The 27,749-nt window shown below is 34.7% G+C and overlaps 1 protein-coding gene across 3 annotated transcripts in view; it reads left to right on the top strand.

Annotated features, from left to right (window-relative positions):
• Positions 1–27,749, top strand: part of HIBCH (3-hydroxyisobutyryl-CoA hydrolase) — a 75,707-nt gene that overhangs the window by 8,461 nt on the left and 39,497 nt on the right. For all 3 annotated transcript variants that reach the window (XM_088793802.1, XM_019740711.3, XM_074339398.2), the window contains 4 exons: positions 7,563–7,703; positions 9,393–9,477; positions 12,835–12,915; positions 16,096–16,148. In XM_088793802.1, the coding sequence (XP_088649928.1) occupies positions 7,566–7,703; positions 9,393–9,477; positions 12,835–12,915; positions 16,096–16,148 (357 nt within the window). In that variant the 5' untranslated portion in view covers positions 7,563–7,565. The remainder of the gene's footprint in view (positions 1–7,562; positions 7,704–9,392; positions 9,478–12,834; positions 12,916–16,095; positions 16,149–27,749) is intronic.

Below are 27,749 nucleotides of genomic sequence, written 5' to 3'. Positions count from 1 at the left end.
TGCCAGCTTGAAACCCTTCCTTCCTTCCCTGCAGATTTAGCCTTTCGTTCTGTATGGAAAATGAGGGAAAAGGATTTAGCTGTGTCTGCAGTTTCCCTCTCCCAGCCAGCACCACGCAGGGAGCTTTTGCCGCTGTTCCTTGGGAGAGCCTGATTAGATTTCGGGAGGAAAAGGCAGCCAGGGTGGGAACTTTCCATGACTGGGACTCCCAGGAGCTTCATACTATCACATTTGCCCACATTGCTCTCTAGCGAGTCATTAAAAACTCTAGTTAATCTTCCTGAAGGCTTCCGCCTGGGTATGTAAATACTCTGGTCCTTTGTCTCTCTGAAGGCACATGTCTCTCTGCAGATTTTATGAGCGCTGTTTGCCGTGTGACAGTTTTCTGATTGAGTTCACCAAAAGTCATTACCGTCTTTTCAGCATTTTTTTCTTTTTCTTTCTTTTTCTTTCTTTCTCTTCCTTCCTTCCTTCCTTCCTTTCTTTTTTTGTATAAAGTCAGGAGGAGCGTCTTCTCAGCTTTCAACATCTCTGAGCTGAGACTAAATAATAGAGTTTTAAATAGAGCCTTTAGTATTAGGTGATAATTTATGTAAAGTTGTTCAGTGAAAACAGTCATGAAACTTTTTTGTTTTTGGCTGACAAATCTGACTTGGTTCAAGTAAAAAAGAAATGTGTGGAGAGAGATCAAAGTTTATTAACACAGACATACCTCGTTTTTTTGAGCTTCGCTTTACTGTGCTTCACAGATATTACAAGATATTACATTTTTTTTACAAATTTAAGGTTTATAGCAATTCTGCATTGAGCAAGTCCATCAGCGCCATTTTTTTCCAGCAGCATTTGTTCACTTCGTGTCTCTGTGTCACATTTGGGTAATTCTCGCACTATTTCCAACTTTTTGTTATTATATTTGTTAATGGTGATCTGTGATCCATGATCTTTGATGTTACCATTGTAATTGTTTGGGGGCACCATGAAGTGCACCCATATAAGGTGGAGAACTTGATAAATGTTGTGTGTTCTGACTGCTCCACCAACTGGCCGTTCCTACTCTCTTTCCCTTTTCTTCCGCCTCCCTATTCCCTGAGGCACAACAATATTGAAATTAGGCAGGTTAATAACCCTACAGTGGCCTCTAAATGTTCAAATGGAAGGAAGAGTCGCACATCTCTCACTTTGAATTAAAAGCTAAAAATGATTAAGCTCAGTGAGGAAGGCCTGGTGAAAGCCGAGACAGGCCAAAAGCTAGGCCTCTTGTGCCAAACAGCCCAAGGGGTGAATGTGAAGGAAAAGTTCTTGAAGGCGATTAAAAGTGCTACTCCAGTGAACACTTAGTGATAAGAAACTGACACAGCCTTATCACTGATATGGAAAAAGTTTTAATGGTTTAGATAGAAGATCAAACCAGCCACAATATCCCCTTAACCCAAAGTCTAACCAATGCAAGGCTCTAATTGTCTTCAGTTCTGTGAAGGCCTAGAAAGGTGAAGAAGCTGCAGAAGAAAAGTTTGAAGCTAGCAGAAGTTGGTTCATGAGGTTTAAGGAAAGAAGCCGTCTCCATAACATAAAAGTGCAAGGTGAAGCAGCAAGTTATCTGGAAGATCTAGCTAAGATAATTAATGAAGTTGGTTACACTAAACAAGAGATTTTCAATGTAGATGAAATAGCCTTATACTGTATTGGAAGATGTTATCTAAGAGTTTCATAGCTAGAGGGGAGAAGTCACTGTCTGGCTTCAAAGCCTCAGAAGACAGGCTGACTCTCTTGTTAGGGACTAATGTAGTTGGTGACTTTATGTTGAAGCCAGTACTATTTACCATTCCAAAAATCCTAGGGCCCTAAGAATTATGCTAAATCTACTCTGCCTGTGTTCTATAAATGGAACAACAAAGCCTGGATGACAGCACATCTGTTTACAACACGATTTACTGAATATTTTAAGCCCACTGTTGAGACCTACTTCTCAGAAGAAAGGATTCCTTTTAAAATATTACTGCTCATTGACAATGCACCTGGTCACCCAAGAGCTCTGATGGAGGTGTGCAATGAGATTAATGTTGTTTTCCTGCCTGCTAACACAATATCCATTCTGCATTTCATAGATCAAGGAGTAATTTCAATTTTGAAGTCTTATTGTTTAAGAAATACATTTCATAAAGCTATAGTTGCCATAGATAGTGATTCATCGGATGGATCTGGGCAAAGTATATTGAAAACCTTTTGGAAAAGATTCACCGTTCTAGTTGCCATTAACATTTGTGATTCATGGGAAGAGGTCAAAATATCAACATTAGCAGGAGTTTGGATGAAGTTGATTCCAACCCACATGACTTTGAGCGGTTCAAGACTTCAGTAGAGGAAGTAATTGCAGATGTGGTGGAAACAGCAAGAGAACTAGAAGTGGAGCCTGAAGATGTGACTGAATTGCTGTAACCTCATAAAACTTGAATGGATGAGGGTTGTTTCTTATGGATGAGCAAAGAAAGTGGCTTCTTGAGATGGAATCTACTTCGGTGGGGATGCTGCGAAGATTCTTGAAATGACAACAAAGGATTTCGAGTATTACATAAACTTAATTGATAAAGCGGCAGCAGGGTTTGAGAGGATTGACTCCAATTTTGAAAGAAGTCCTGTAGATAAAATGCTGTCAAACAGCATCATATGCTACAGAGTGATCGTTCATGAAAGGAAGAGTCATTCGATGTGGCAAACTTCATTGTCCTATTTTAAGAAATTGCCACAGCCACCCTAACCTTCAGCAGCCACCACCCTGATCAGTGGCCATCAACACTGAGGCACGAGCCCCCACTAGCAAAAGGATAACTACTTGTTGAAGGCTGAGTTGATGGGTAGCATTTTTTAGCAATAAAGTCTTCAAATTAAGTATAAACTTTTTTTAGACATAATGCTATTGCACACTTAATGGGCTACAATACAGTGTAAATATATGTAACTTTTATGTGCACCGGGAAATCAAACAATCTGTCTGACTCGCTGTACTGTGATATTCCCTTTATTGTGGTGGTCTGGAAGCGAACCTGCAGTATCTCCAAGGTGTGTGCGTGTACTTGTCTGTAACATGTTTGTATAACACGAAAACTTTTTTCTGTATCATTTAAAAATTTTAAGTGATGTAGGTATCTGAAACATTTAGCTTTTTTAGTCTATCATCTGTCCTCCTATATGAGTTAGGGTTTAATCAGGGAAGTAGAACCACTATGAGTATTGAAGGGGAGCAGAATATGCCACCCAAAATGTGCCATGTGTATTATTTTGAGCTGAAGGCAATCAAGACCTATTTGATTCAGGAAAATCTTTTTACCTCCCCCTAACTACCTAAAAGAAATTAGAAAGGGGGTCTATACCAGGAAGAGAGCTATTACCACAGGTAGGTTTTCCCATTTGAGAGACTTATCTGTGTGACAGGGCTTGCATTTGTTTACCAAACATTGCTCTTCTCATCTTCCGGTGAATTTCTTTCCTCCCCTTTGGAGTCCTAGAGCCCTATCCCTTTCTTTAGCTCAGGATGGTATGTAAGCTTCAATTGCCTGACTGCCTTTGGGTCTCATATCTTTGTGTGGCCCCTATACATACAAAATTAAATTTGTTTTTCTCCTGTTAATCTGATTAATCTTTTTATTACAAGGGATCTCACCCAAGAACCTAGAAGGATAGAGGGAAAATTATTTTTCTTTAACAGTATTGTGGAATAAAGGATATATTGTGAGAATAAGATCTCCACAGTACTGACGAAAGCTGGATCTAGAGGAGTTGGAGGATCAGGAAAGTTACTCATCGTCCATCCTACTCACCTACGGGCACTATTGGAAGCAACTCTGGGAAGCCCAGCACTTGTAGCTGCTGGAGTAGGACTGTGAAGAACCAGGGATGGTGAAGTCTGCAGAAGGCTGTGTCTGCTGGTGGGCTGGCAAGAAGAAGAACTGATCCCGGGGCAGGAGAGCGGAACAACAAGCTGGAACTCGTCAGCACTTTCAGAGTAATGGCTGCTGTTCTACTTCTCTTTCCAAAGTTCACAATTTCTCTTTTGACCAACTAACTCATAACCATTCAGAGAAGGGAGTTCCAGGAAATACAGTTGCAGCGTTCCCAGGTGTTTACAGTACGAAATGACCACAGCTCACACTCTGGCCCTGGCTGGCTCTTTGCTGTACTTTTTTCTTGGCGCACTACTTACTTGTAGGCTTCATTTTGGCTGTAATTTATGGCACTACCTAGGCTGGCACTGCACCTATGGGACATGGGGCGCTTCAGATTTGGTCCTATAGACTTGGAATGGATTTGAGTGATACTGAGATAGATAATACCATTTCTGCGTCTTTCAAATGTTTCCTGTATTTATGTAACTGAAAAAGTCATAACTGATACTACCCATGTGTAGAGATGTCCATTGATTGAGCTAGAATTTATCTGTTAAGTTCTATGAAATGAGAAATTTTCATAATATTTTAGCTGTCCATTTTAACAGGGACCAGAAACATTATCCAGAACTAATGAGTGGGTGTTCACTTTTAACCTCATTTTCTTAGCAATGTTAATCCTTTCCCCAAGTCATTTAAAGGTTATATTTTGCTACACTTACTTTAAACCTAATCAATATTCCAAAACTATATTTCTGAAAAATTGTATAATGACCAAGGTTGGTGGATTGTGTAATTTTAAAAACAACATTAAAATTATTTTAAAATTCTGTGAAAGATCACTGTAAAGAATTTAGAAATTACACATAGTACAATGGAGAAAATTAAAATAACCAATAATCCTACCCAAGTCTAATCACTTAACATTTTGCTATATTTCTCCCTGATTTTCATCTTGTATATATTAGCTGTTTTTGACCCTTATGTTTCAATTAGCATCATAGTATGAAACTTTATGTATACCATTAAATATTCAAATATGTTTGCCAATAACTGTACATATAAGTATCATAAATTAAATCATGAGCATCGTAAATCAAGTGTTGTGTGTTTTTGATATTATAAATAATTGTGGAAAACATCCTTTTTCCTTTTCTTTGAGACACTCTTAAGTAAACCAAATATTCATTATACTTAAGGTAGAAAATTTGAAAAGTATATATAAAAAGTATATGTAAAAAGGTGATCCCAAATCATTGTTTATAATTAGATGTACATATAGCTATTTTTTCCTGTGTGTATATTTTAACATACAGTATACTGTAATATAAATATTTCACTAGATTTCCGCTTATTTCTTCAGTATAAATTTCTAAAGTAGAATTATTTCTTCAATGTAAGAATATTTAAAAGACTCTTCATACACATTGCCAAGTTGCTTTCTATTTACACTTTCTTCTGTAAATGCTTTCATTTTTAAAAGTTGTTCATTATGTGGCTGCAGTTGTATTTGTTGATATAAATTTTAGTTCCCTGTATCCTGGATTATATCTGTATTTAGAGCTATTCTCCTTTAGCTGGTCAGTAAACTTGGTTCATGTGTATATTCAACATTACAGAAAATGAAACAACAATTGGAAGCCTGGGTTCTTTTGTGATTTTTGTGTATAGTTTTCTTTTGCCACACATTTTTCTTTAGTATCAATAAATTAAGGAAATGAAAAATATACTTTTCTGTCATATAGCTCAGTATCTTTTAAACCTAATATAGCACCTTAAAACAATTCTTTAAAATATTGTTTTGAATAGGTAGTAAAAACATATGGTACAAAATTCAAAAAGTTGAAAAAGCCACACAGTAAAAAGTCTTCCCTTTCTTGTCTCTCAAATGCTCAGTTCTCTTTCCCGGAAGCAACCATTTTAGTAATGTCTTGTGTATCCATCTAGAGATACACTCTTTATATAAATTTGTATACATCTACACGGTGGGTGGGTAGCATAGTAAACACACTCTCTGCACTTGAGATTGTTCCGTAACAGTGTATTGTTCTTTTAAAAAGGTGTCATAGCACGCATTTGTATGAGTGGCTATAATTTAACTAGTCTTCCACTGATTATGTCCAGTCTCGCCATTACAGTGACTGTCTTCTGTGCGTTTCATTTTGACTGTATGTGAGTACATATGTAGGGTAAGTTTTGGGAACAAGAATTACTGTGTCAGCGTGTGTTGTCAGATTTTTCCTAGGCTCTGTGGTAGCTTATGTTCCCACAGTATGTCTGTTTCCTCACATTTTAGACATGACAGGATATCAAACTTTTTGATATTTGTCAATTTGGTTAAAAAACTGTATCTTAGTTATAGTGTTAAGTTTTAATTTGAATTGAAAAGATGCAACGTTTTCTGTTGTTTAATAGTCCTCTTCCTGTAACCTCTTTAAGTGAATATAAATTAAAATTTTTATCTGATAATGAATTTTAATAAAAATTAACTCCAACATTAAATATGCAACATGATTTTATAAAGGAGGATTTAAACATTTTGTAAAGATGTTTAATGCTGTCAAAATAGGGACTTCTGGGTTTTATTAGCTTTTAATTAATGCGCATTCTCCAGGTAAAATTTTCTAGTTTAAGCTGACTTTCAATTTTGTATTGCACGTTGTTCCCAGGTGTGGTGTAAGCATTGTCCTTAAAGGAATGTACTAAGCATGGTGGTGCCATGTGCCTTGTTAGCTGTATATAGCAGAGACCTGAGAAATTGCTATGTAGTTTAAAACATGTTCCCTCCAGGTGTTACGTTAGTACTGTGTATTACATGAGCAGTGAGATCTGATGATTAAATTATGGCATGGAGGCCATAAGAATATAGGCAAGTTCTTCACAACTGTATGGCACGTAAGTCTGTTTTTTTGTTTTTGTTTTAACTTCTTTTTTTTTTTAAATTAAAGTTTATTGGGGTGATAATCATTAGTAAAGTTACATAGATTTCAGGTGTACAGTTCTGTAACACATTATCTATATCTCACATTGTGTGTTCACCACCCAGAGTCAGTTCTCTTTCCATCACCATATAATAGGTCTGTCATTTTATAAGCTAGCCTCAGACTACTTATTCTTCCTACTTTCCCATCCCTCTTTCTTCAGCCAGTTTTTATTCTGCTCATGTTTAATATCTTAATATTTTCAAATATTCCTTGTTCTGTTCTAGCATGTACTATATAGGATCCTCACCCCTCTTTTTATTGTCATACCATGAAGGCACAGCTCAAATACCACCTTTTTTTTTTTTTTTTTCAAGTTGTCAGTAGCTTCTATAGTGAATTATTTGCCCTCTCTATTCATCTTTGCTTTCTAAGCACCTTACATATTGCTTGGTATACAGTAATGCATAAAAAGATTTAAGAGTGTTTTATAATCCAAGTAATTCTAGGGCTGCATTCTATTTTAAATCAGTTGACTTAGTTCACTTACAAATAAAAATTAAAAGACTTTAAAGGTATGTATAGTTTGTTTTGGAATTGTTCATCTATGCAATCTAAATAGCTTTGTCAGATGTACTTAGTTACTGTTTAGTCACCGTTAAAATTGCGTGACAGGTTTGTATTTGATGTATATGTTTTAATGTTGGCTTGTGACAAAAACTTAATGAAGTTTATCCTAAAGTTTTATTTGTTTATACAGAGAATGTCCAACCACACGGATGCAGCAGGAGAAGTACTATTGGAAAGGAAAGGTTGTGCAGGAGTGATAACACTAAACAGACCAAAGTTCCTAAATGCACTGAATCTTAGTATGGTTCGGCAGATTTATCCACAGCTAAAGGTTTGTAATTTTCTTAAAGCAATTATGTGGATTCTTTTAAAACTGTATCCAGTAGTTCATTTCTGGCATTCTCTCCCATTGTCCTTGGGATCTCTTAGATCAGCGCTTGAGCCCCATTGATTCTTGAGTCTTCAGTGGTTTCCTTGTGTGGTTATCCTGAAGCACCACTAGTGACACAGTTCATTGCCTCACGAGACAGCCCCTTCCATTTTTATGTTGCTGAGTTCACCTTGTGCTCTGCTGTTCTCTCTCTGACCTTTTAACCAGTATTACTGGTTCTGCCTCTTGGGGTATGAGCGTACAAATCTAATCTGCTTCCACATGACAGCTTTTTGGTTTGAAGACAACTATTTTTTAACTGCTTGGCCAGCCTTTTCATAAGCTCTTCTATTCTAAGTAAAGTGCAGTGGAAAAGCGTAACTTAAAGTCAGACCACTTGTGTTTGAAACTTGGATTTCTATTTATTAACTGTGTAGATTGGGAATGTTAATCTCTTGGTGTCTCACTTTCCTCAGCTGTGAAATGGGGATAATATTTCATAGGATTGTTGTGAAGATAAAACAGTGTACCTAATATGGTCAGCCACATAGGTGTTAATCAAATATTAGTTTTTCCCTGGTCAACTGTTCCTCAATTCTTCATTGGATGAGTTTGTTTTCTGTTGTACTTTGTTTGGAGCACCTTATAATATGTCCTTAAATGTGATACAGAAAAATAAGCCAAGTGTTCCAGATTAGAGTTGGACCACAGTGAAAGAAAGTAGAAACTTCCCCGTAAGAATGCCATATTTCTATTAATGTAGCCCAGTATTGCATTTAACCCTTTGGAGAACCATGTCTGTCCAGCTTCCGTGTTTCCCCGAAAATAAGACCTAGCCTAACCGTCAGATGTAATGCGTCTTTTGGAGCAAAAATTAATATAAGACCCGGTCTTATTTTACTATAAGATCAGGTATAATGTAATGTAATATAATATAATTTAATATAATATAACATAAGACCAGGTCTTATATTTAGTTTTGCTCCAAAAGACGCATTAGAGCTGATGGTCCGGCTAGGTCTTATTTTCAGGGAAACACGGTACATCTCTTCCTTTGTTCTCAAGTATAGAATTTATAGAGCCTCTCTTAATTTTTCTGTCTCTCATTTTTCATTTGATCCATTGTTCTAGTATTTTGAATTTACATTCTTTCTTGATTCTTTCACCCTACTTATTAGCTGTCCTTATCAACCCCAAATCAACTCCAGATTTGATCTATGTAAGTGTTTTTACTCTGTTACTTACAAATTTGTCAGTAAGACAGTATGTCACTACAGTAAAAAGGTTATTGCTCTGTTTGTCAACAGTCTTTGGATTGATTTGTTCACCAAGTTTATAAGCTTATGTAACATGTAGTATTATTAAGCCCATATTTTTTGACCTTGGTCTAAAAGTTGTCATGGCAGAGATTTCAGATGCCAGGATGAAATTTGAATTACAAAATATATTCTTCTAGCAACTTTGTTGAAATAGCTTTTAATTTATGTCAGAAAAAATGAAGTTGGGATCCATTCTTCTGGATATAATTTATAAAGCTTATGCTTATACTAAATCTATCTATACACGTACTCGTATATGTATGTACATATGTGCATTTGGATATATCTCTAATGAGTTTGTATTGATAATATACTTATACCATCTTTTTAGAAGTGGGAACAAGATCCTGAAACTTTCCTGATCATTATAAAGGGAGTTGGTGGAAAGGCTTTTTGTGCTGGGGGTGATATCAGAGGTAAAAACTTATTTCGCTCTCACCTAAATGCTTTTTTTCTATTACTGATAAAGTATTAGCAAATTTTCGTAGTACTTCATAATTTGCTATATTTTTTAGATTTCTGTTTGTTTTAAAGTTAATACATTCTTATGTAGTTAACTTAGGAAAAGGAAAAATTTAAAGACTTTTGCAGTTAATGTTGCAAAAATGAGGAGAATAGTGATTTTTTTTTTCACACATATGCCCTTCAGATATCTTGTCTTTCTCCCTGAATCATTCCAAACAAAATGTCTAGTTTGGTATGTGAGTCCACTTTCTATTTTAGAAGAGCTGATATTAAGCAGTTCTGTTTGTCACATAATCTGACAATCTGGCCATGTTGAGTGATTTGCCATTCTCCAAATATGACATGTTCTCCCATATTTCTATGAATTTGCCTATGCTTTTCCATTGTTCATGATCCCAAAGTTGGGTGTACTTAATAGCATTTATCCTGTTATATTGTCAATATGTTTTCATGTGTGTTTATAAATAATAAGATTAATTCTCATCTTTCTAATTGTTTAGGTCAATCTGTCTTACACATTTAACTATTACAGACAAAAGAGAAGAAATGTTTGTTTTCAAGATCAAAGTCATGTACTTACTGTTATCACTGTTGGTTGTCAGTATTTTATATATACTGAGAACTTCTTATGTTTTGTATTTTGTTTCTTAAGGAATTGGTAGGGTCCAGGGATGGGTTTTCCTTCTTTTCATTTTGTATATATTTTATTGTATATATTTTTTCATATGTATATTTTTATTGTTTTAAGACAATGTTTGCGTTGATCTATTTATTAAATTTACAAGATTATGTATACTGTTATATTTAGAAAAGGAAGAAACAAGCTTGATTCAGGACATAATTTCAAATACCTATTTAATTTAAAGTAACTAAGTCTTAAAATTGCAGTTTACATTTTTCAATAGCTTAGACTGATTGGTTAACTAAATTGTGTTTGAATTTATTATTTTGCCGACACTGTGAATATTTTAAAACTTGTTTTTCAACCTGGAATTAATTTTTCCTATGAGTTGGGCCTATGACCTTGTCAATTTACAGATGGACAAAGCCTTATGTATTGATTTTAGCTTCTGACTGTGAGCTATTTTTGCATAGATGCCTAACTTTATATTGATGTTTGGAAATACAGTTACAAATTCTAGAATTATTCCAGTTTACATGTATAAAGCAATAGTTTTCAATTTCAGAAAATTTAGTTTCTTTAAAGATCATAGTCCAAGATGATAAGTTGGCACTCCAAAATTTGTTTTTAAATGATATTATGAATGTCATTTAATTTTACTTTATATGGAACTAATTGATTAGAATAAGACCACAAGGAAATTTAAGAAGATTTTTGACATGAAAGAGCTTTATTTAACAGGCAATACAATGTATAGTCCTTTCCTTTTAGAATTGGTAAGCAGTGATAAGGACTTAATAAAAGACAGTAGATGAGGGTTTGGGGGGACATGGAGCAGTTAAAGCCACAGAATGACAAAACTAGATATTAAATCTTTCTTTTAAAAACCAGGAAAAGAAGTCAACATTTGGAACATTTTAAAGGAAGACATATCAGAGTGCTAGAGTTAGTCTAAATATCTATGAATAGTCAACAATTTTTATGTAACTCCCATAAAAGAAGAAACATTATATAATATACATTTAATTTGTATATTTTAGTAGATGATTCTCCTAAGACAGGAAAAGGCATAGGAGCTTGCAATATGTGGAAGAGAAAGGTCTGATAGTAGTCTTGACATTGACTGGAGTAAGAATATAGTAGATGTGAACTTTGGATAATAGGAAATTGCAATAGAAATGAAACTGTTTGATAGTATTTATCATTCAGATATTTACTGAGCACCTGTTTATTAAGCCAGGCAGTAGTATGCTGTACCCACATCCTTGAGAAGTTATATTTCCATTTATACCCTCTCTAGCTTCACCTTTTACCCTTTTCCTTCAGTCTTTTAAAACTACTTATTTTTTTATTTTATTCTTTCTTGCCTATGTGCCTCTGTAGTTACTCCTTTATCTACTCAAAACTTTCCTCCTTTCACTTTTTAGGAAATCCCTATCTATTGTTCAAACTTGGCTCAGACTTATGTCTTCTTAGAGGCCTTCTTTCAGTTACTGCTCCCATTCCCACAGCACCCCAGTCTTACAGTGAGCAGAGTATAAGGACTCTATTTTAGTAGCCTTTTTCATTAGTCTGAACTTCAGGGCAGCCATCATATATTTGTTCTCTTGTTAGCTACAGCACCTAAAACAGTACATGATACCTACATAGTAAATGCTCAAGTAATATTCCTTAGTGAAATGAATGTGGCAGAAATATTAACTCGATGGAATATATATATTTCTGTATGTGTATGTATAATATGAGGTCGGACAATTAAGTTCACGAACTCATACTAGAAAGAGTGCTATATACCTCATTGCTGAATATCACTTTAGTCACCTACAAAGTACTCCCCTTGGGAAGCTATGCACCGATGCCAGCATCTAATGCACCCTTCAAAGCAATTTTGGAACTCTTTTTCTGGAATGGCCATCAAAGTTGTCATCGTATTACCCTGGATGTTCTGAATATCATCAGAAGTCTTCCTTTCAGTATTTCCTTTATCTTCAGGTAAAGAAAGAAGTCATTGGGGGCCAGATTAGGTGGGTAGGGAGGGTGTTCCAATACAATTATTTGTTTGCTGGCTAAAAACTCCCTCACAGACAGTGCCGTGTGAGCTGGTGCCTTGTCGTGATGCAAGAGCCATGAATTGTTGGCTTCAAGTTCAGGTCGTCTTAAGTTTTTCACGCAGCCTCTTCAGCACTTCCAAATAGTGAACTTGGTTAACTGTTTGTCCAATTGGTACAAATTCATAATGAATAATCCCTCTGATATCAAAAAAGGTTAGCAACATCATTGCAACGAGTTTGCGAACTTAATTGACCGACCTTGTACACTTTGTGTTAAGATATATTGCTAAAGGAAGTGCTTATCCAGCAAATGTTTATTCAGGTGCTACCGAAAACAGTCAACAGAAAATGCATTTTGTAGCAATGTATAACTTCTAATTTAAGTGTAACACTTTGTAAGAAGTTCTTAAGAATTTTTGCGGGGAAGTTTTGACATTGGACTGTGAATCTGTGGCTAACTGTGATGCCTGTGGCATGGGCAGCTTCAACTAACAACCCATTCTAGAGTTTTCCCCTCTTACTATCACAACATTTTTAATTTATTTTATTTGACTATATTGACTGGAAAACACTTTTTCTTTTTTTTTTTAAATAATTTGTAATCCTTCTTTTTTCTTTTTTTTTTTTTTTTGTAGCTGTTTCAGAAGCTGCAAAGGCAAACCAGAAGTTGGCTCAAGAGTTCTTCAGAGAAGAATATATACTAAATAATGCCATTGGTATGTGTGCTCTGCTGAGAGTTTTGAAAATGGAATCAAGAAAAGCAGCACAGTACAAATTTATTAAAAAATGGAATCAATAGAGTCTCAGTTAATTTTTGGATATACTGTGTGCCAGGCATAAATAAATTTGATTAAACTGTTCTAACTGTTCATTCCCAAACAGTTCACACTTTTTATATTAGTAGGCTGTACTTAACTATGATTTGTCATGCAATCAGTGTGAAAACGTGGATTCCGATTGTATGGATGGCTTTTTTGGAAAACAAGAAACTTGGGTCCCAGTTTTCTCTGTAAAAAGTTTCATTTTGTAATTCTTGAGGAGTTACAATTGAAGCAGTACTTTTATCAAGCATGTGTTTCAAATGTTAAATTACAGGGAATACTGTAATAAATACTTGAGTACTCACCAGCCCAGAATGAACAGACATCAGAATTTTACTTTTGTGTGATGTTTTAAAATTTATATAAGAGAAATGTACTACAAGTTTTAAAATAACAGTTCAGCCTATTTTGTTGCTTTATCAGTGTCATTTCTCTCTCCAGAAGCAACCATTGTCATTAATTTGTCGTGTATCCCGCTAGACCATACTCTATATTTTTACTACGTATTTATGAGCAAAAATAGTATTATTTTGTGCTTTTGAAATTTGCATAAATATTTTACTGTACATATATTCCTTAAGTTGTTTTTCATAACATGGACTGTAACTGGTCTATAGTATTCAATATTATGAATATATCTCACATTATTCCACATTAATAGATATTTTAGGTCATTTCAAATTTTTACTAATACAGATTGTTGCACTTTTACACAGAGGGTGCCAAAAACATGTATACACATTTTAAGAAAGGAAAAAACTGTATTATATACCAATAACAAAAGATGACGACAAGTCACATTCGACTAATGCAATTACAAGTGGTGCTCAAAGTGGTTACCATCAGCAACCAGACACTTCTGATTATGGCAAACTACTGCTTCAGCCATGTTGACCAAAGTGTTAACATCTCTTAAAATGTGTGTATTTTTTTTGGCACCCCTGGTAAATGTCCCCTTAATGCCCATGTGCAAGTTTCTCTAGAAATTTAGTGGTCATGGTTGTTATCCAATGCTTGAGCATCTGCTTTCTCTGACTTTCCTCTCCTGGGCAGGAACTTAATTGAGTTCTTGGATCAGTAAGTAGAGTTTTTCTAGTCATGTTTTACAAATTGAATAGCTCTTCCTAGCATGAGGCTTTGAGCACATATCTCATTGCAGAAGGTATGTGGCCCAGAATTTATTCCCAACTGAAAACAGATACACATTCATAATCTTTGACTGTAGCTTCCACTCACTTATTGACTTTTGAGTTTCTTATTTGTTTCTGGCACCTGGGGATTTCCCATGTTTGGCTTTGAACTTGGATTGCATTTAAATTTTATTTTTTTCTAGAATTTCTATGTCTTTAAAGTAGGAGTGGGGGAAAGAGGCTGTTTTCCTCTCCAGCTCCGTGAGCCAAATTGAACAGACATCTCTCACCTCTTTAAGTCTAAAATTCTACATACCAAATTTACTTAGAATGTTTTTTTCTAAAAATTTATACCCGCACTGCCCATTAGGACTTTCTACAATGATGAAAATATTCTTTATCTGTGCTGTCCCCGTATGATAGCCACAACCACATGTGGCTAATGAGTACTTGAGATGAGGCTAGTGTGATCAAGAAATTGAATTTTAAATTTTATTTAATTGTAATTAATTTTAATCTAAATAGCTACGTTTGGATAGAGGGTACTATATTAGACAGTGTAGTTCTTTACTAAATGAAAGGATAAGGAAAACACCTCTCAGTAGTTTGAAAAGAGAGTTTGGTAAAATGGTAATCTACAGAGAGAAAGCCTTCAAGGAATAACTTCTACACATTGTAATGATGTATTTTGGTCGATAAGGAATTTGACAGATTCTGGTTTTATGTCCTGCATCAATTAGTTTCTAATATTTTATATCTGAGATATATGTATCTATAGCTGAAATGGTGTGTGTCTATGTGTATGTGTGTCTGTCTCCATTTCAATCAATAGAGAAATTTCTTTTCATAGTTTCTAGGGAATTATAGTTCAAAATTGAGGGCTATGGAGGTCTTCATGAATGTGAAATTAGATTTGGGCTTTGGTGGCTCATTTGGCAAATTGGGAATATTTACCGAGTTGTTAGCTGGATTAAAACTATAGTTTGATATTGGCCTTTGGTAAGGAGATCATATTGGCAACAAGCTGTAACATAAACTCAGTGATTTACATTTTTATTTTGCAGGCAACTCCCCCGCTCAGAGGAAAAACAAAAAAGGGAAAGTAACAGAGTAAAAGTATACAGAATTTTTGAGTGGGAAGGGAATTCTGAGGCCATATATTAAGTCTTGTCATGTAATAGATGAGCAAACTTAATCTGAGTGTCATATATATGATACACACATATGTGACATGCATATAATGTGTGTGTATATATATGTAAATATGTATATTTATGCCCAATGCTAGTATATATATTGAATTGCCAGTGTGTGTGTGTGTATAGCAGGTGCCAAAAAAATGTATACACATTTTAAGAAATGAAAATGTATTAAAATTGTAATACTCAATATATAACAATAACAAAAGATGAATATAAGTCATATGTATATATTTTTTTGGCACCCCCGGTATGTGTGGGTTTGGGTGTGTGTATAAAATGCCTGTATATATATTGAATATAGTTGAATTGCCAGCTAATGACAAAGCTGAGATTACAATCTGGGTCTTTTAATTTCCAGTCCATGCTTTTTCCTTTATGCTGCACTGCTCTTTGTTTCCAGATATTACTTTAGATGTATAAAAAGCATTATGTTCTTTAAAACACAAGTATATACATAAATGTCAGTTGCTTGTAAGGCAGTTAATTGTATTCCTCAATAGGTGACTTATATAAGGCTTTCATTTGTTTCAAATTGAAGAGTTGTTAAATGATAATGAACAGGCGATCAGGATTGTTTATGGATTAACATTTTTAAAAGAACATGTTTACAAGCCATACATTTAGTCTACCATGATATTTCTTGTAAGCATTTCCTTGGGAAAATAGAGTTAATGTAACATGTTTTTGGAAAAAAATAAATGTACTTTAAATATTGCACCTAATTACAGTTCTATTTCTTTTAGATTCTTGCCAGAAACCATATGTTGCACTTATTCATGGAATTACAATGGGTGGGGTAAGTAGACTGTTTTACTCTCATCATAAATATGTGATTTGTATTAAAAATAAGTTCATTATTAAGCAGAAGTGAGGTGATGAGTATAATACAGTAGAACTCATTGAAACAAAATCATATTTGGATTTTGGAGCCTTGCAGGCTTGGGATATAATACTTATAGCACTTTCAGACTATCTCCACCCAAAAGAATATGTTTTTAATTATGTTATATGCTATTTCAGCTTCTTGAATTAGCAAGCTTTTCTAACCAATAGAATTCATTGAATCTTTTTCCTGTAATGTAGAACCCTTATTCTACTTAGAAGTAAACTGATTGTTTCCAACAGCTTCAGAAGAGAATCTGAAATGGAGAGTTTTTTTGTAGACTCTGAATAGTGGGGATGTATTTGCCAAAATCATATCTGTTGCACAAAATCTCACCTTAGTGATGAAAGTGAGTATTTTGTAAAGTTCTCTGGTACTGCCTTTCTATCAGTTGACAAATATTTGAGTCTGTACTATTACAAAAAAGTCTTAAATGTCACTGGCCTTGAACAAGTTGGTATGGAGATGGAGAAAACGTGAAATAATTACTGACAAGTGGTAAATTTGTATGGCACTGATTATAACAAAGACAAACCTTTAAAGAAATGAGAGGTCAGAGTCTTCATGGCAAGAAAAGGTAGGATTTAGGTAGATAGTAGGAGGTCAAAGGGTAGAATTTTAAAAATTTCACTTGTCCCAGTGTTTCAGAGATTTAATCAGTGGGAATACAAGAAGTCCTCCTCTTTTTCTCATGGAATCACACTAGATGAAGCCTGTTGGTCACTGGGAATTGCTTAGATCTTGCACAGCATTTTGGGAAGGGATGTCACTAGCAGCGATGGTTAGACGGCAGGATCAAGGGCAGACTGTACCTCCTTGCTTGTTGACAGGTACTGAGCATGAGATGATTGTGTTTTCTTTATCAAGGAAGTATTAACATGGGGAAAAGAAGAGCTCCCTGAAAAAATATGGCAGAACAAGGGGAAGGAAAATAATTTGAAGCTTTGAAGGAAGAGCTGCTCTGTGAATGTGAAAGGTACCAGGAAATAAAACAAAAACCATGGGGCATACTTAATAATATGTAAAAAAAGATGTGGCCCCAATAAAATAGGAAAAGCAGCCCATAAGGTAACGAGCTCAAATGAAAGGCTAACAGGTTGAAAAGGAAACCCAGGTAACATAAGGAAGGATGACTGGAAACTAAAATGCGACAACAGAACTGACTTTCCTCTTTGGAATCAATAGATTAGAAGGAGTTAAATTTAATGTTACAAATAATGAAGTTGTATCTGTGAAGACAAACTTGACAAGCTCTCACCAAAAAAGACACAGATAAAAATGATGACAGTAAACATTTTGTGGTAATGAAATGTGAAAGATACTGAGAACCTAACAAAGGAATGATAAATACTCCATGGAAAAGAAATCAAACACTTGGAACAGAAATGCTGGTCAGTTATAATTACAGATGACTTCTTTTATTAAAAACAAAAAACTCTCAAGCCTGAGGTATGTATAATTAAAGGACATACAGCATTCCAGATAAAATCAGTGAAAAGAGATCAACACCTAGATAAAAGCTCAGTTAACTATTTTTTTTTAAATTATAAGCTTTAAATTAAAAAAACAAAAACAAAAAAAACCCAAGCAAACAAAAACTAATTGCAAGTATTCAGACCTAGGCGTGGCGGTGAAAGGATGGTTAGTGAATACAGGTATGTACAAAGGAACAGAAATCATTCTGGTTTCAGACTTTGTTATATTAAGTGCCAGAAGTCAGTGGATTGAGAAAGTTATGAAATAAAGTAATTCAGACCCAAGAGTTTTCTACCTAATCAAGCTGCCATTTAGGGTAAGTGTAAAAGAAAAATATTCTCAGAAATCAAAAGGCTTGGAAAATATATTGCTGACATAACATTGTTGAAAATATTTCATTAAACATTCGGTCAAGTTGACCAAATGTAATAACACAGACTAGTTATGATATGACAGTATTGGTGAACTGCCCTGTGGTACTGTCAGGGGGCAGAACTGTCTTTTTATAGGAGCCTGAGAAGAATTAATGCTCTAGCATACCACATCTGAATGAGTTGGCTATGCATTTTGGCCTCCGTGACATGTATAGGTTGGGGCAGTGTTTGTATACATTCCTATATATGTTACAGCTAAGAATACTCCATTCGTTTCTAAAGAGAAGACTGCAGTAAAACAGATAAGATAATGTTATCTTGAATAGAGGGAGTAAGAGTGATGCTGCCTCTTCCTATTGTTCTCTGTTTTCTGCATTTGCTTTAAGGAGTATGAATGACTTTCCAAATGAAAATGAAAATATATTTTATATCAGCCTTTGTTAACCAGAATACCACCAGAGAATTAAACCTTGGTACCCTAAGGCAATGTTTTCAAGGTGTCATCCTTGCAGCAGTATCAGCTGCACTTGGGAATTGGTTAGAAATACACATTCTTGGGCCCTACCGCAGAGTCAGACTGTAGTGGTGGAGCCCAGGGGTCTCTTAACAAGCCTTCCTAGTGATTTTGAGTCATGTTAGTGTGAGAACCTGTGACCCACGGCATCCATTGTATGTAAAGAATTAACTTGTGTCCTATTTCTGTCCTGTGCTTCGAGAGTGGTACCAAGTATGTACTACCATCCTTGGGAAAATGGAGAAAATAGTCAATTCATTTGCATTGATACATGGTTCAGATGAGGAACTCTTCACTGAGAAAGGTTTTTTACGTATTGTCAGCCCCCCCAATAAAACCTAAGAGGTGTGATCAAACAATACAGTGAATGTTTAAATATAAAAAAATATATTACACTAAAAGACACATTGCTGTTAATCCCCTTCAGAATACTTACCCTTGGTTCAAACACACTTATCCCATCATTTTTGCCACTTTCTAAAGCAGTTCTGGAAGTCCTCTTTTGTGTCTTTAGTTGTGCTGTCGTGGCTGCCTCAATGTCCAGAATCATTTTGACTTTGGGGAAGAGCCAGAAGTCACAGGGTGCCAGAGCCAGTGAATAAGGTGGATGAGGACACACTGTAATGTTTTTATTTGACAGAAATTGCCATATACCAGAAGCAATGTGTGACACAGAGCATTGTCATGATGGAGGATGATTTATGGCACACTTTAAAACACACCTCTCTCAACCATAGCTCACATCTCACTGACTGCACCGAACAAGTTGAAAATTGTCACACACTGTTACTAAGGTTCAAGGCACAACTTCCTGTATTGAAAATCCCTGCCTTTCCCTTGGATGGCACTCAGCAGCAGCATTCACCGTATTTTGTGATCAACGGAAAGGCTCCGTGTTACACATTGCTTCTGCTACGGCAACTTCTGTCAAATAAAAACATTACGGTGTGTCCTCATCCACCTTATTAACCGGATCTGGCACTGTGCCACTTCTGGCTCTTCCCCGAAGTCAAAATGACCATGAAAGGTAAATGTTTCAAATCGAGTCAGACAATTGAGGCAGCCACAACAGCGCAACTAAAGATACTCAAAAAAGAGGATTTTCTGACCTGCTTCAGAGAGTGGCAAGAATGGTGGGATAAGTGTGTTTGAAGCGAAGGGAAGTATTTTGAGGGGGATTAATGGCAATGTGCCTTTTACTGTAATGCATTTTTTTGTTTAAACATTCACCGTATTGTTTGATAACACCTCGTATGTGTCTTTTCTCCCATCAGATCTGCGCACTACATGCTCCATGTGCACTCTATATCTAATTCATCCTTAAAGACTGGCGATCTACCCTATTTTTGACAGTCTTAAATACTACTATGATTAAATGTGATTTATGTTTCTACTGACTCAATGCATTCAATCTGTACTTCAAATTTGGCATTTATACGTCATTCTTAGTTACTATGAAATAGGCCCAAGTATATTCTATGGTCTGTAAAGGCAAGTACTATCATGCCTTTTTGTTTTTTAACCTTCCCATAACAACTAGCAATGCACAGTACATATTTAATAAATTATTAAAACAGTTTTACTCTAAACAATAATAAACATTTAGTGTAGCCTTGAAAGAGAAATAGACTGGAAGAGAACTGGCTCTTTATTTTTATAATGAGATTTTGTAAACTTTGCTTAATCTGAGACTCTTAGTGAGGTCCAGCTTTAATAGATCAGAGGCTCTCAACCTTGGCTGTATTTTAGAATCACTTGCGAGTCTTTTAAAAATTCTAGTGCCCAGGCTTTATTCATCTCCACAAACCATTAAATCAGATATTGGAGTGGGAACCAGGCATTTTTAAAGTTCCCTGGTGATCCCGATGTGAAGTTAAGGTTATGAACTGTTGCTGATCCACTGGTGATTCTTAACCATGTGTGTGATTCAGTGTTACCTGTGGATCTTTTTCCGAATTCTCCTAAGACAATGGTTCTCACAGGTTAGCTTCTGCAAGAACCATTTGGCGGGCTTGTTCAAACAGATACCTCCTCCTCCTCCAATTTCCAGCTTAGTCAGTTTGAAGTGTGGCCTGAGAAGTTGCATTTCTAACACATTCCCAGATGCTGCTGATGGTACTGGTGGCACCTCACTTTAGAAACCACTACCATAAGGTGTTGAACATGGAGTTCGTTATCCTAAAAGCCTTTATTTTCAGAATTTTTTGTAGAATGTTAGTATTATACATAATTATGTAATTATTTTAAATATTTTCATATTTAATATTTTAATATGTAATATATGTTAATATTTTAATGTATTTTAATAATTGTTTTTTAATCCTAATATGAGAATAAGATAGGGCAAAGGCAGCTTAAGAAAAGGTAAACAAATAGTAATTGTTTCTGTCTTCATCATGATTCTGATCAGTAAATTGTTTCTTATAAAAATTTAGAGTTTTGTTAAGAAAACTTGAACAGTCCTAAAGATGGCACCATAGAGCTTGAATTTTTTTCTTTTCTTTTTACTGTAGAAAATGTTTTTTTCCAGCAAGAACAATGACAGTTTTACTGTCTCTTGTCATCCACCCTGAAGAGCAGCATAACACTTTGTAAAGGGGATGGCTAATTCTGTTTCAGATTTCAGAAATTAGAACATTTCCTCAATGTTTAGGTATGCAGTAAAATAAAAATGAATGTTTCTGAGTGCTTCTCCAATAGGTTAATTAAAACTTTGTAAGATTTGTGCTCGCTACGGCAGCACATATACTAAAATTTTGTAAGATTATATCATTCCAATGTTTCTTAAAGAGACAAACTTTTTTTTTTATAAATAGCAATTTGAAAGAGTAGTTCATTCTGTTTCCTAGGAAGACAAATTTTAAATTTCCTTTACCCTTTACTTTAGATATCGGAAGTCCTATTTTCTCAAGTTAATAGCTAATAGGCAAATTTGCTTTAAAAATTAAAATTAATTTTAGGTATGTATTGAACAGAAAATCCTTACATTTTTATTCTGTACATGTAGTACCACCCACATTTCCCTCTCAACTGAATTGGATTTAAAGAACTTTCAAGTTTTTCTTTAAAGAATTCCCTTCTTCCTTTCTCCCTCCCTCACTTACTCTCTCCCTCCCTTTCTTTTCTCTCCCTCCAGTGCATTTTACAGTAGAAACAAAGTTAACTCCCCACAACCCAACTCAAAATATGCATGCAGGATGGTATCAATTTTGTGTTTTTCAAAGTGTCCTTAAGATTCTGCTAATGAAAGGGTTTTGTGATTAATATAATGGAAAATTAAAAGTTTTAAGGGATATTTTAAAGGGGTATGTTCTAAGGATTAGAGAAGTGGGATTTGGAATGGAAACAGTGAGCGTATGCAATACCCGTATGACTTTGTTGAGACACAAACCAGCCACATGGAAAATTGATTAGTGCTCAGTTAAATGGGAAGTGCTGAAGCAGATTAAGATTAGTTGCTGATTAATTGAGACATGTACTTTTCTTATGAAAATAATTAAAGTTCTCAAAGATTGAATTATGTTAATGTATTGCAAAGATCTATAAGACATGAAGTACATCATTGCTCAGTTTTTAAAGGTATGTTTGCTGTTGTTAGTGGCAATTGAATAGATGACATTTTAAAAGAACATTGTTTATTATGATAAAATGCTGGGATTTTCATAACATTTAGTTACTTATTAGAACCTGAGAGCTTATGAAAGAACAGATAAAATAATTTTACTAATTAAGATTTTTATAGAACCTTTTGAGTTCAGCTCACTTTGCTATGGATGATATGGTAGTTCTATTTTAATTTCTTGCAAAACCTCCATATTGTTTTCCAGTTTACAGTACCAGTTTGCAGTCCTCCCAACCGTGTGCAAGGGTTTCCTTTTCTCCCCATCCTTGCTAACATTTGTTATCTCTTATCTTCTTGATAATAGACAGACATCCTAACAGGTGTGAGATGATATCTCATTGTGGTATTGATTTGCGTTTCCCTGATAATTACTGATGTTGAATGCCTTTTCGTGTATCTCTTGACCATTTTATATGTCCCCTTTGGCAAAATGTCTGTTCAGGTCCTTTGTCCACTTTTTAATCAGATTGTTTGTTTGTTTGTTTTGTTATTGAGTTGTATGAGTACCTTGTATATTTTGGAAATTAATCCCTTACCAGATATATGGTTTGCAAATATTTTCTCCCATTCCAGATGTTGCCTTTTCATTTTGTTGATGGTTTCCTTTGCTGTGTAGAGGCTTTTAGTTGAATGTAATTCACTTGTTTGTTTTTGCTTTCCTTGGCTTTGTGTTTGCTGTCACATCCAGGAAATCACTGCCAACACCAACACACTTACCCCCTGTTTTTTCTAGTAGGGTTTTTACGGTTTCAGGGCGTACATTCAAGTTTTTAATCCATTTTGAGTTGATTTTTGTGTATGGAAAATAGGGATTTGGTTTTATTATTTTTCCATGTGGTTATCCAGTTTTCCCAACACCATTTATTGAAGAGACTGTGTTTTCCCATTGCATATTCTTGGCTTCTTTGTTGAAAATTAATAGATCATATATGTGTGGCTTTATTTCTGGGCTCTGCATTCTGTTCCATTGATCTATGTGTCTCTTTTCATGCCAGTGCTGTAGTGTTTTAATACTATAGCTTTGTAATACAGTTTGAAATCAGAAAGTCTGATGCCTCCAGCTTTGTTCATTTTCAAGATTGCTTTGGCTGTTTGGGGACTTCTGTAGTTCCATACAAATTTTAAGGTTGTTTGTTCTATTTCTGTGAAAAGTGCCATTGGAATTTTGATAGGTATTGCATTGGCTCTGTACATTGCTTTGGGTAATATGAACATTTTAACAATAATCTTCCAATCCATGAGCACGGGATATCTTCTATGTGAGTCTTCATCAGTTCTTTCATTAATGTCTTGTGTTTTTTTTCAGTGTATAGCTCTTTCAACTCCTTCATTAAATTTATTCCTAAGTATTTTATTCTTTTTGATGCAGTTGTAAAGAAAAATGTTTTCTTAATTTCTCTCACTGAAAGTTCATATTAGTGTATGGAAGTGCAGCTGATTTTTTTGTACTGATTTTGTATCCTGCAACTTTACTGAATTTGTTTATTTGTTCTAACAGTCTTTGAGGTTTTCTATATATAATATCATGTCATCTTTAAACAGAGACAGTTTACTTCTTCCCTTCAGATTTGGTTACTTTTTTTTCTTTTTTCTTGCCTAATTGCCCTGGCTAGGTCTTCTAGTACTATGTTAAATAAAAGTGGCAAGAGTCAGCATTCTTGTCTTGTTCCTGATCTTAAAGGAAAAGCTTTCAGCCTTTCCCTGATCAGTATGGTGTTAGCTGTAGGCTTGTCATACGAGCCTTTATATGTTGAAGTACATTCCATCTATAGTCATATGCCACTTAACAACAGGGATACTTTCTGAGAAATACATTGTTAGGCAATTTCGTCATTGAGCAAACATCATAGTACAAACATCATTGCACTTCCACAAACCTAGATGGTACAGCCTATTAAATCAGTCACAAGAGAAAATGATGGCAATAAAGAGATGCAGTAAACACATGATGTATAAGTCTCCTGGTGGAACACAACATACTATTTTACATCAAACTAGTTTTTTTATAAGTAGGAAGAGAACATTCTAAAATCATGATAAGTGTAGTTTAGTAATATATAAACCAGTAACTTAGTCATTTATTATCTTTTTTCAGGTGTTATGTACTGTGCATAATTGTATGTGCTATACTTTTATACAATTGGCAATGAAGTAGGTTTATTTACACCATCCCCACAAACATATGAGTAGTGTGTAGTGCTATGACATAGGTGACAGGAGTTTTTCGGCTCCATTGTAATCTTATGGGACCACTGTGGTATATGCATTGAGTGAAACGTTGTTATGTGACACATGACTATACCTAATTTGTTTAGAGTTTTTATTATGAAAGGATATTGAATTTTATCAAATGCTTTTTTGCATCTCTTAGATCATCATATGATTTTTATCCTTCATTTTGTTAATTTTGTTTGGTGTATCACATTGATTTGCGTATGATGAACCATTCTTGCATCGGGAATAAATTCTACTTGTTCATGGTGTATGATTCTTTTAATGTATTGGTGAATTCGATTTGCTAATATTTTGAGGATTTTTGCATCTGTGTTCAGGAATATTGGCCTGTAATTTCCTTTTCTTGTAGTGTTCTTGTCTATTGATAGACATTCTTGTTGCTATCCACAAGATTTAAGATACATGAATATAAGTCATGTATGAGTTAAGCTCTGTGATTCTTATTTGTCCTTTGTGGGTTTAAAGTGGAAGCAGCCAGTTGCAAGTGTGATGAAACTAGACTTGAAGTAGATGTGCAAAGATAAATGGTGACCAGTCAAGAAACTAAAGGAAGGTCCTGCAGTGCGATTGCCCTGGGAAGTGAAAATAAAACAACTATATTGACAGGTAAACTTGTCTGACAGAGAAAGCAGCAAATATACTGAGAGTGTCGACGTAAAAATAAAAAGGCCTTCCAAAGGGAGAGGCAGCAAACATTTATTTGAGATTAAAAAAAAAAAGAATAGCTATTTGGGAAGAATTGATTCAGGTAGAATATTTCTACCTCAGTTATTTGTTTCTGTTTAATATAGTTTTCATCCAAAAATAACATGAATTATATGCATCCAAAGCAGGATAAAAAATATCTGTTGCCTATCTCTGCATATTATACTTACATAAGGAATATTTTATTACCATTCATATGCAGTATTTGCCTGTTAATATGATAAGCATAATAAAAAGCCTTTGTTTTCACTGTGGAGCCTGCTGATCAGACTGCTGAGATCCCAGAGATACATTATGAAACTTATTTTATAGTTATGATGTTAACTTCTATAACAGTGTGAAATAATGTATGGTGAAAAATCTATTTGAATTTTTAGCAAAAATATATACCTATTTCAAAGCACCATTTATAATCCTAAACGATGGTGAGGAAAGACTCTCACATACTGTCTGACACTGTGATGCAGTGTTCGTTCTAGGCAGTTCACTCATTCTCTCGGATTAGAATTTAAATCCCCGACTCTTGGTGTAAGCATTAGTCACATCACCCCGTTGTATGCCTTTCTGAGTTTGTTGTTTTCTTAACTGTGGTTGTTGGTTTGTTTTCTTAACTGTGGTTGTTGGCTCCATTTCCTTTGGAACATTTAATTTTAATTTTTTAAAAACTTTTTATTGTGAAACAATTTCAAACTTACAGAAAAGATGCAAGAGAAGTACAAAGCACTCCTATATATTCTCATCCATATCCCCTGTTACCATTTTCCACATTTGTTTTTTTCTCTCTTCATCTCCCCCACATATATCTATGAATAATTTTTTCTAAACCATTTGAGAGGAAGTTGAAGACATAATAAGCCTTTATTGCTAAATTTTTAAGTGTATATTGCCTAAGAATAAGGACACCAAAATCAGGAAATTTCATTCTGATGCACTACTATTATCTGTCATTTCTTTTTCAAGCACCAAATTAAATTGTTCCACACATGTCCTTGTTTGTGGTTTGGAGGATTTAATGTTGCCATTAATATAAATTATATGGAGTGGTTGACTGTATCTTACGTTACCTTTCGATATCCTTATAATTATCAATTTGAAAAAGTTAATGTTGCTTTTTGTCTAGAATAGTAATATTATCTGAAAATATAAAAGTGAATGCTTATTTCTAGCTACTGATTAACATATTTCCATTTTGAAGGATTTATTGTGCTTTTTAAGTAATTAGATCTTTAAAAGCCTTAAATAAAGCTATGCCAGCTTTCCCCCTCTATTGAACAACCTGAAAACTCATCTACCTATGTCTTTTAATTTCTAAAAACAGTAAAAACAGTCTTAGATTGCCCAAGTTTTGCCTTTAGGAGGTGCCAAAATTTAAGTAAGTACATTGTCATGCTTGTTACGGCATCTGAGTTTGACTACATTTATATATTTGTTCTATTTTTCTTCAGTAATTGTGTATGCTTGTCCATGTTAGCCTTTTATAGTAGATTATGAATATGGATCAGATTCATTTTACTGCCTCTGCATAGTGTCAGCCTTGTACTGCAATGATGATTGGTTAATAATAATAACAGTAAAAAGCGAAGAATGTCAGAGTGCTCGGGACACCATAAATATAAGTCACAGAAGGGTTAAATGTAAAAGAATAGAAAAGATACTATATCAACACTAAAAGAAAGCTGGTACAGCTATTTAAATATTAAATAAGGTACATTTATGGCAAAACTTTTTTCTTGAAATAGGACATTCTCTAATTATAAAATGGGTAACTACGACAAGTCTAAATTTGTATGTCCTATGAATCTGTTTCCATTGTGTATATTGTTTCTCTTTGGTTTTAGTCATGTGGTCTTTTATGTGTCTGATTATTTCTGAGTGCTGTTTATTTATAATTGAGTTATTTCTCCTTGAATATTATTTGAGCTCCAGGATGACATTATCTTCCTCTGAGGAAGATGTACTTTTGTTTCCATAGGTGTCTAGACTAAGGGCACTGTTAATCCCAGATAATCTCAGTCAAATTTTGGGAAGATTTGAAGCTGAGCTTCATTCCAAGTGAGGACTGGTCTGAATCCAGGTCACCCTCAGTCCTAGGGCACCCTAGGGCATTTGGGGCCCAATGTGGCTAGCTCAAAACTCTTAAGGAGCAGGTAGGGTTTGGCTTAATCTGTTGAAAACTCTGTTTAGCACGTCACTGTTTTAACATCACCAAGGTGAGATTATAGTCCAAAAAGTTATCAACTGTAGAAAGATATTTTATAAATACTTGTCTAAAACTCTAATCTGAAGCCGAACTGAAATTACTTAATGAGTTTCATAGCACACAATATGACACTAGCACTAAAACTGAGCAAGTCTGGGAACAAATCTCTGTCTGTTTGAAATAATTCTACGGATGTGATATTTTCAAACATTTAAAAATGTTTGATCTTGCAAAAAAGTGGAAAGTTCTAAAATGGGAAATAGACAAAACCATCATTTTAGGAGAAAATTTGAACACACTTTTTTCAATAACAAATGAAACAGACATACTCAGTATGTACATGTCTACACATACATTTTACATGTGTGGACATGATGTGGACATTGTC

The sequence above is a fragment of the Rhinolophus sinicus genome, chromosome 17, assembly GCF_057876585.1.
Source record: "Rhinolophus sinicus isolate RSI-liver-muscle chromosome 17, RSI-T2T, whole genome shotgun sequence".
In the NCBI taxonomy this organism is placed as follows: domain Eukaryota; kingdom Metazoa; phylum Chordata; class Mammalia; order Chiroptera; family Rhinolophidae; genus Rhinolophus; species Rhinolophus sinicus.
The sequence above is the reverse complement of the archived record's forward strand: the minus strand, read 5'-3'. Positions and strand labels throughout refer to the sequence as shown.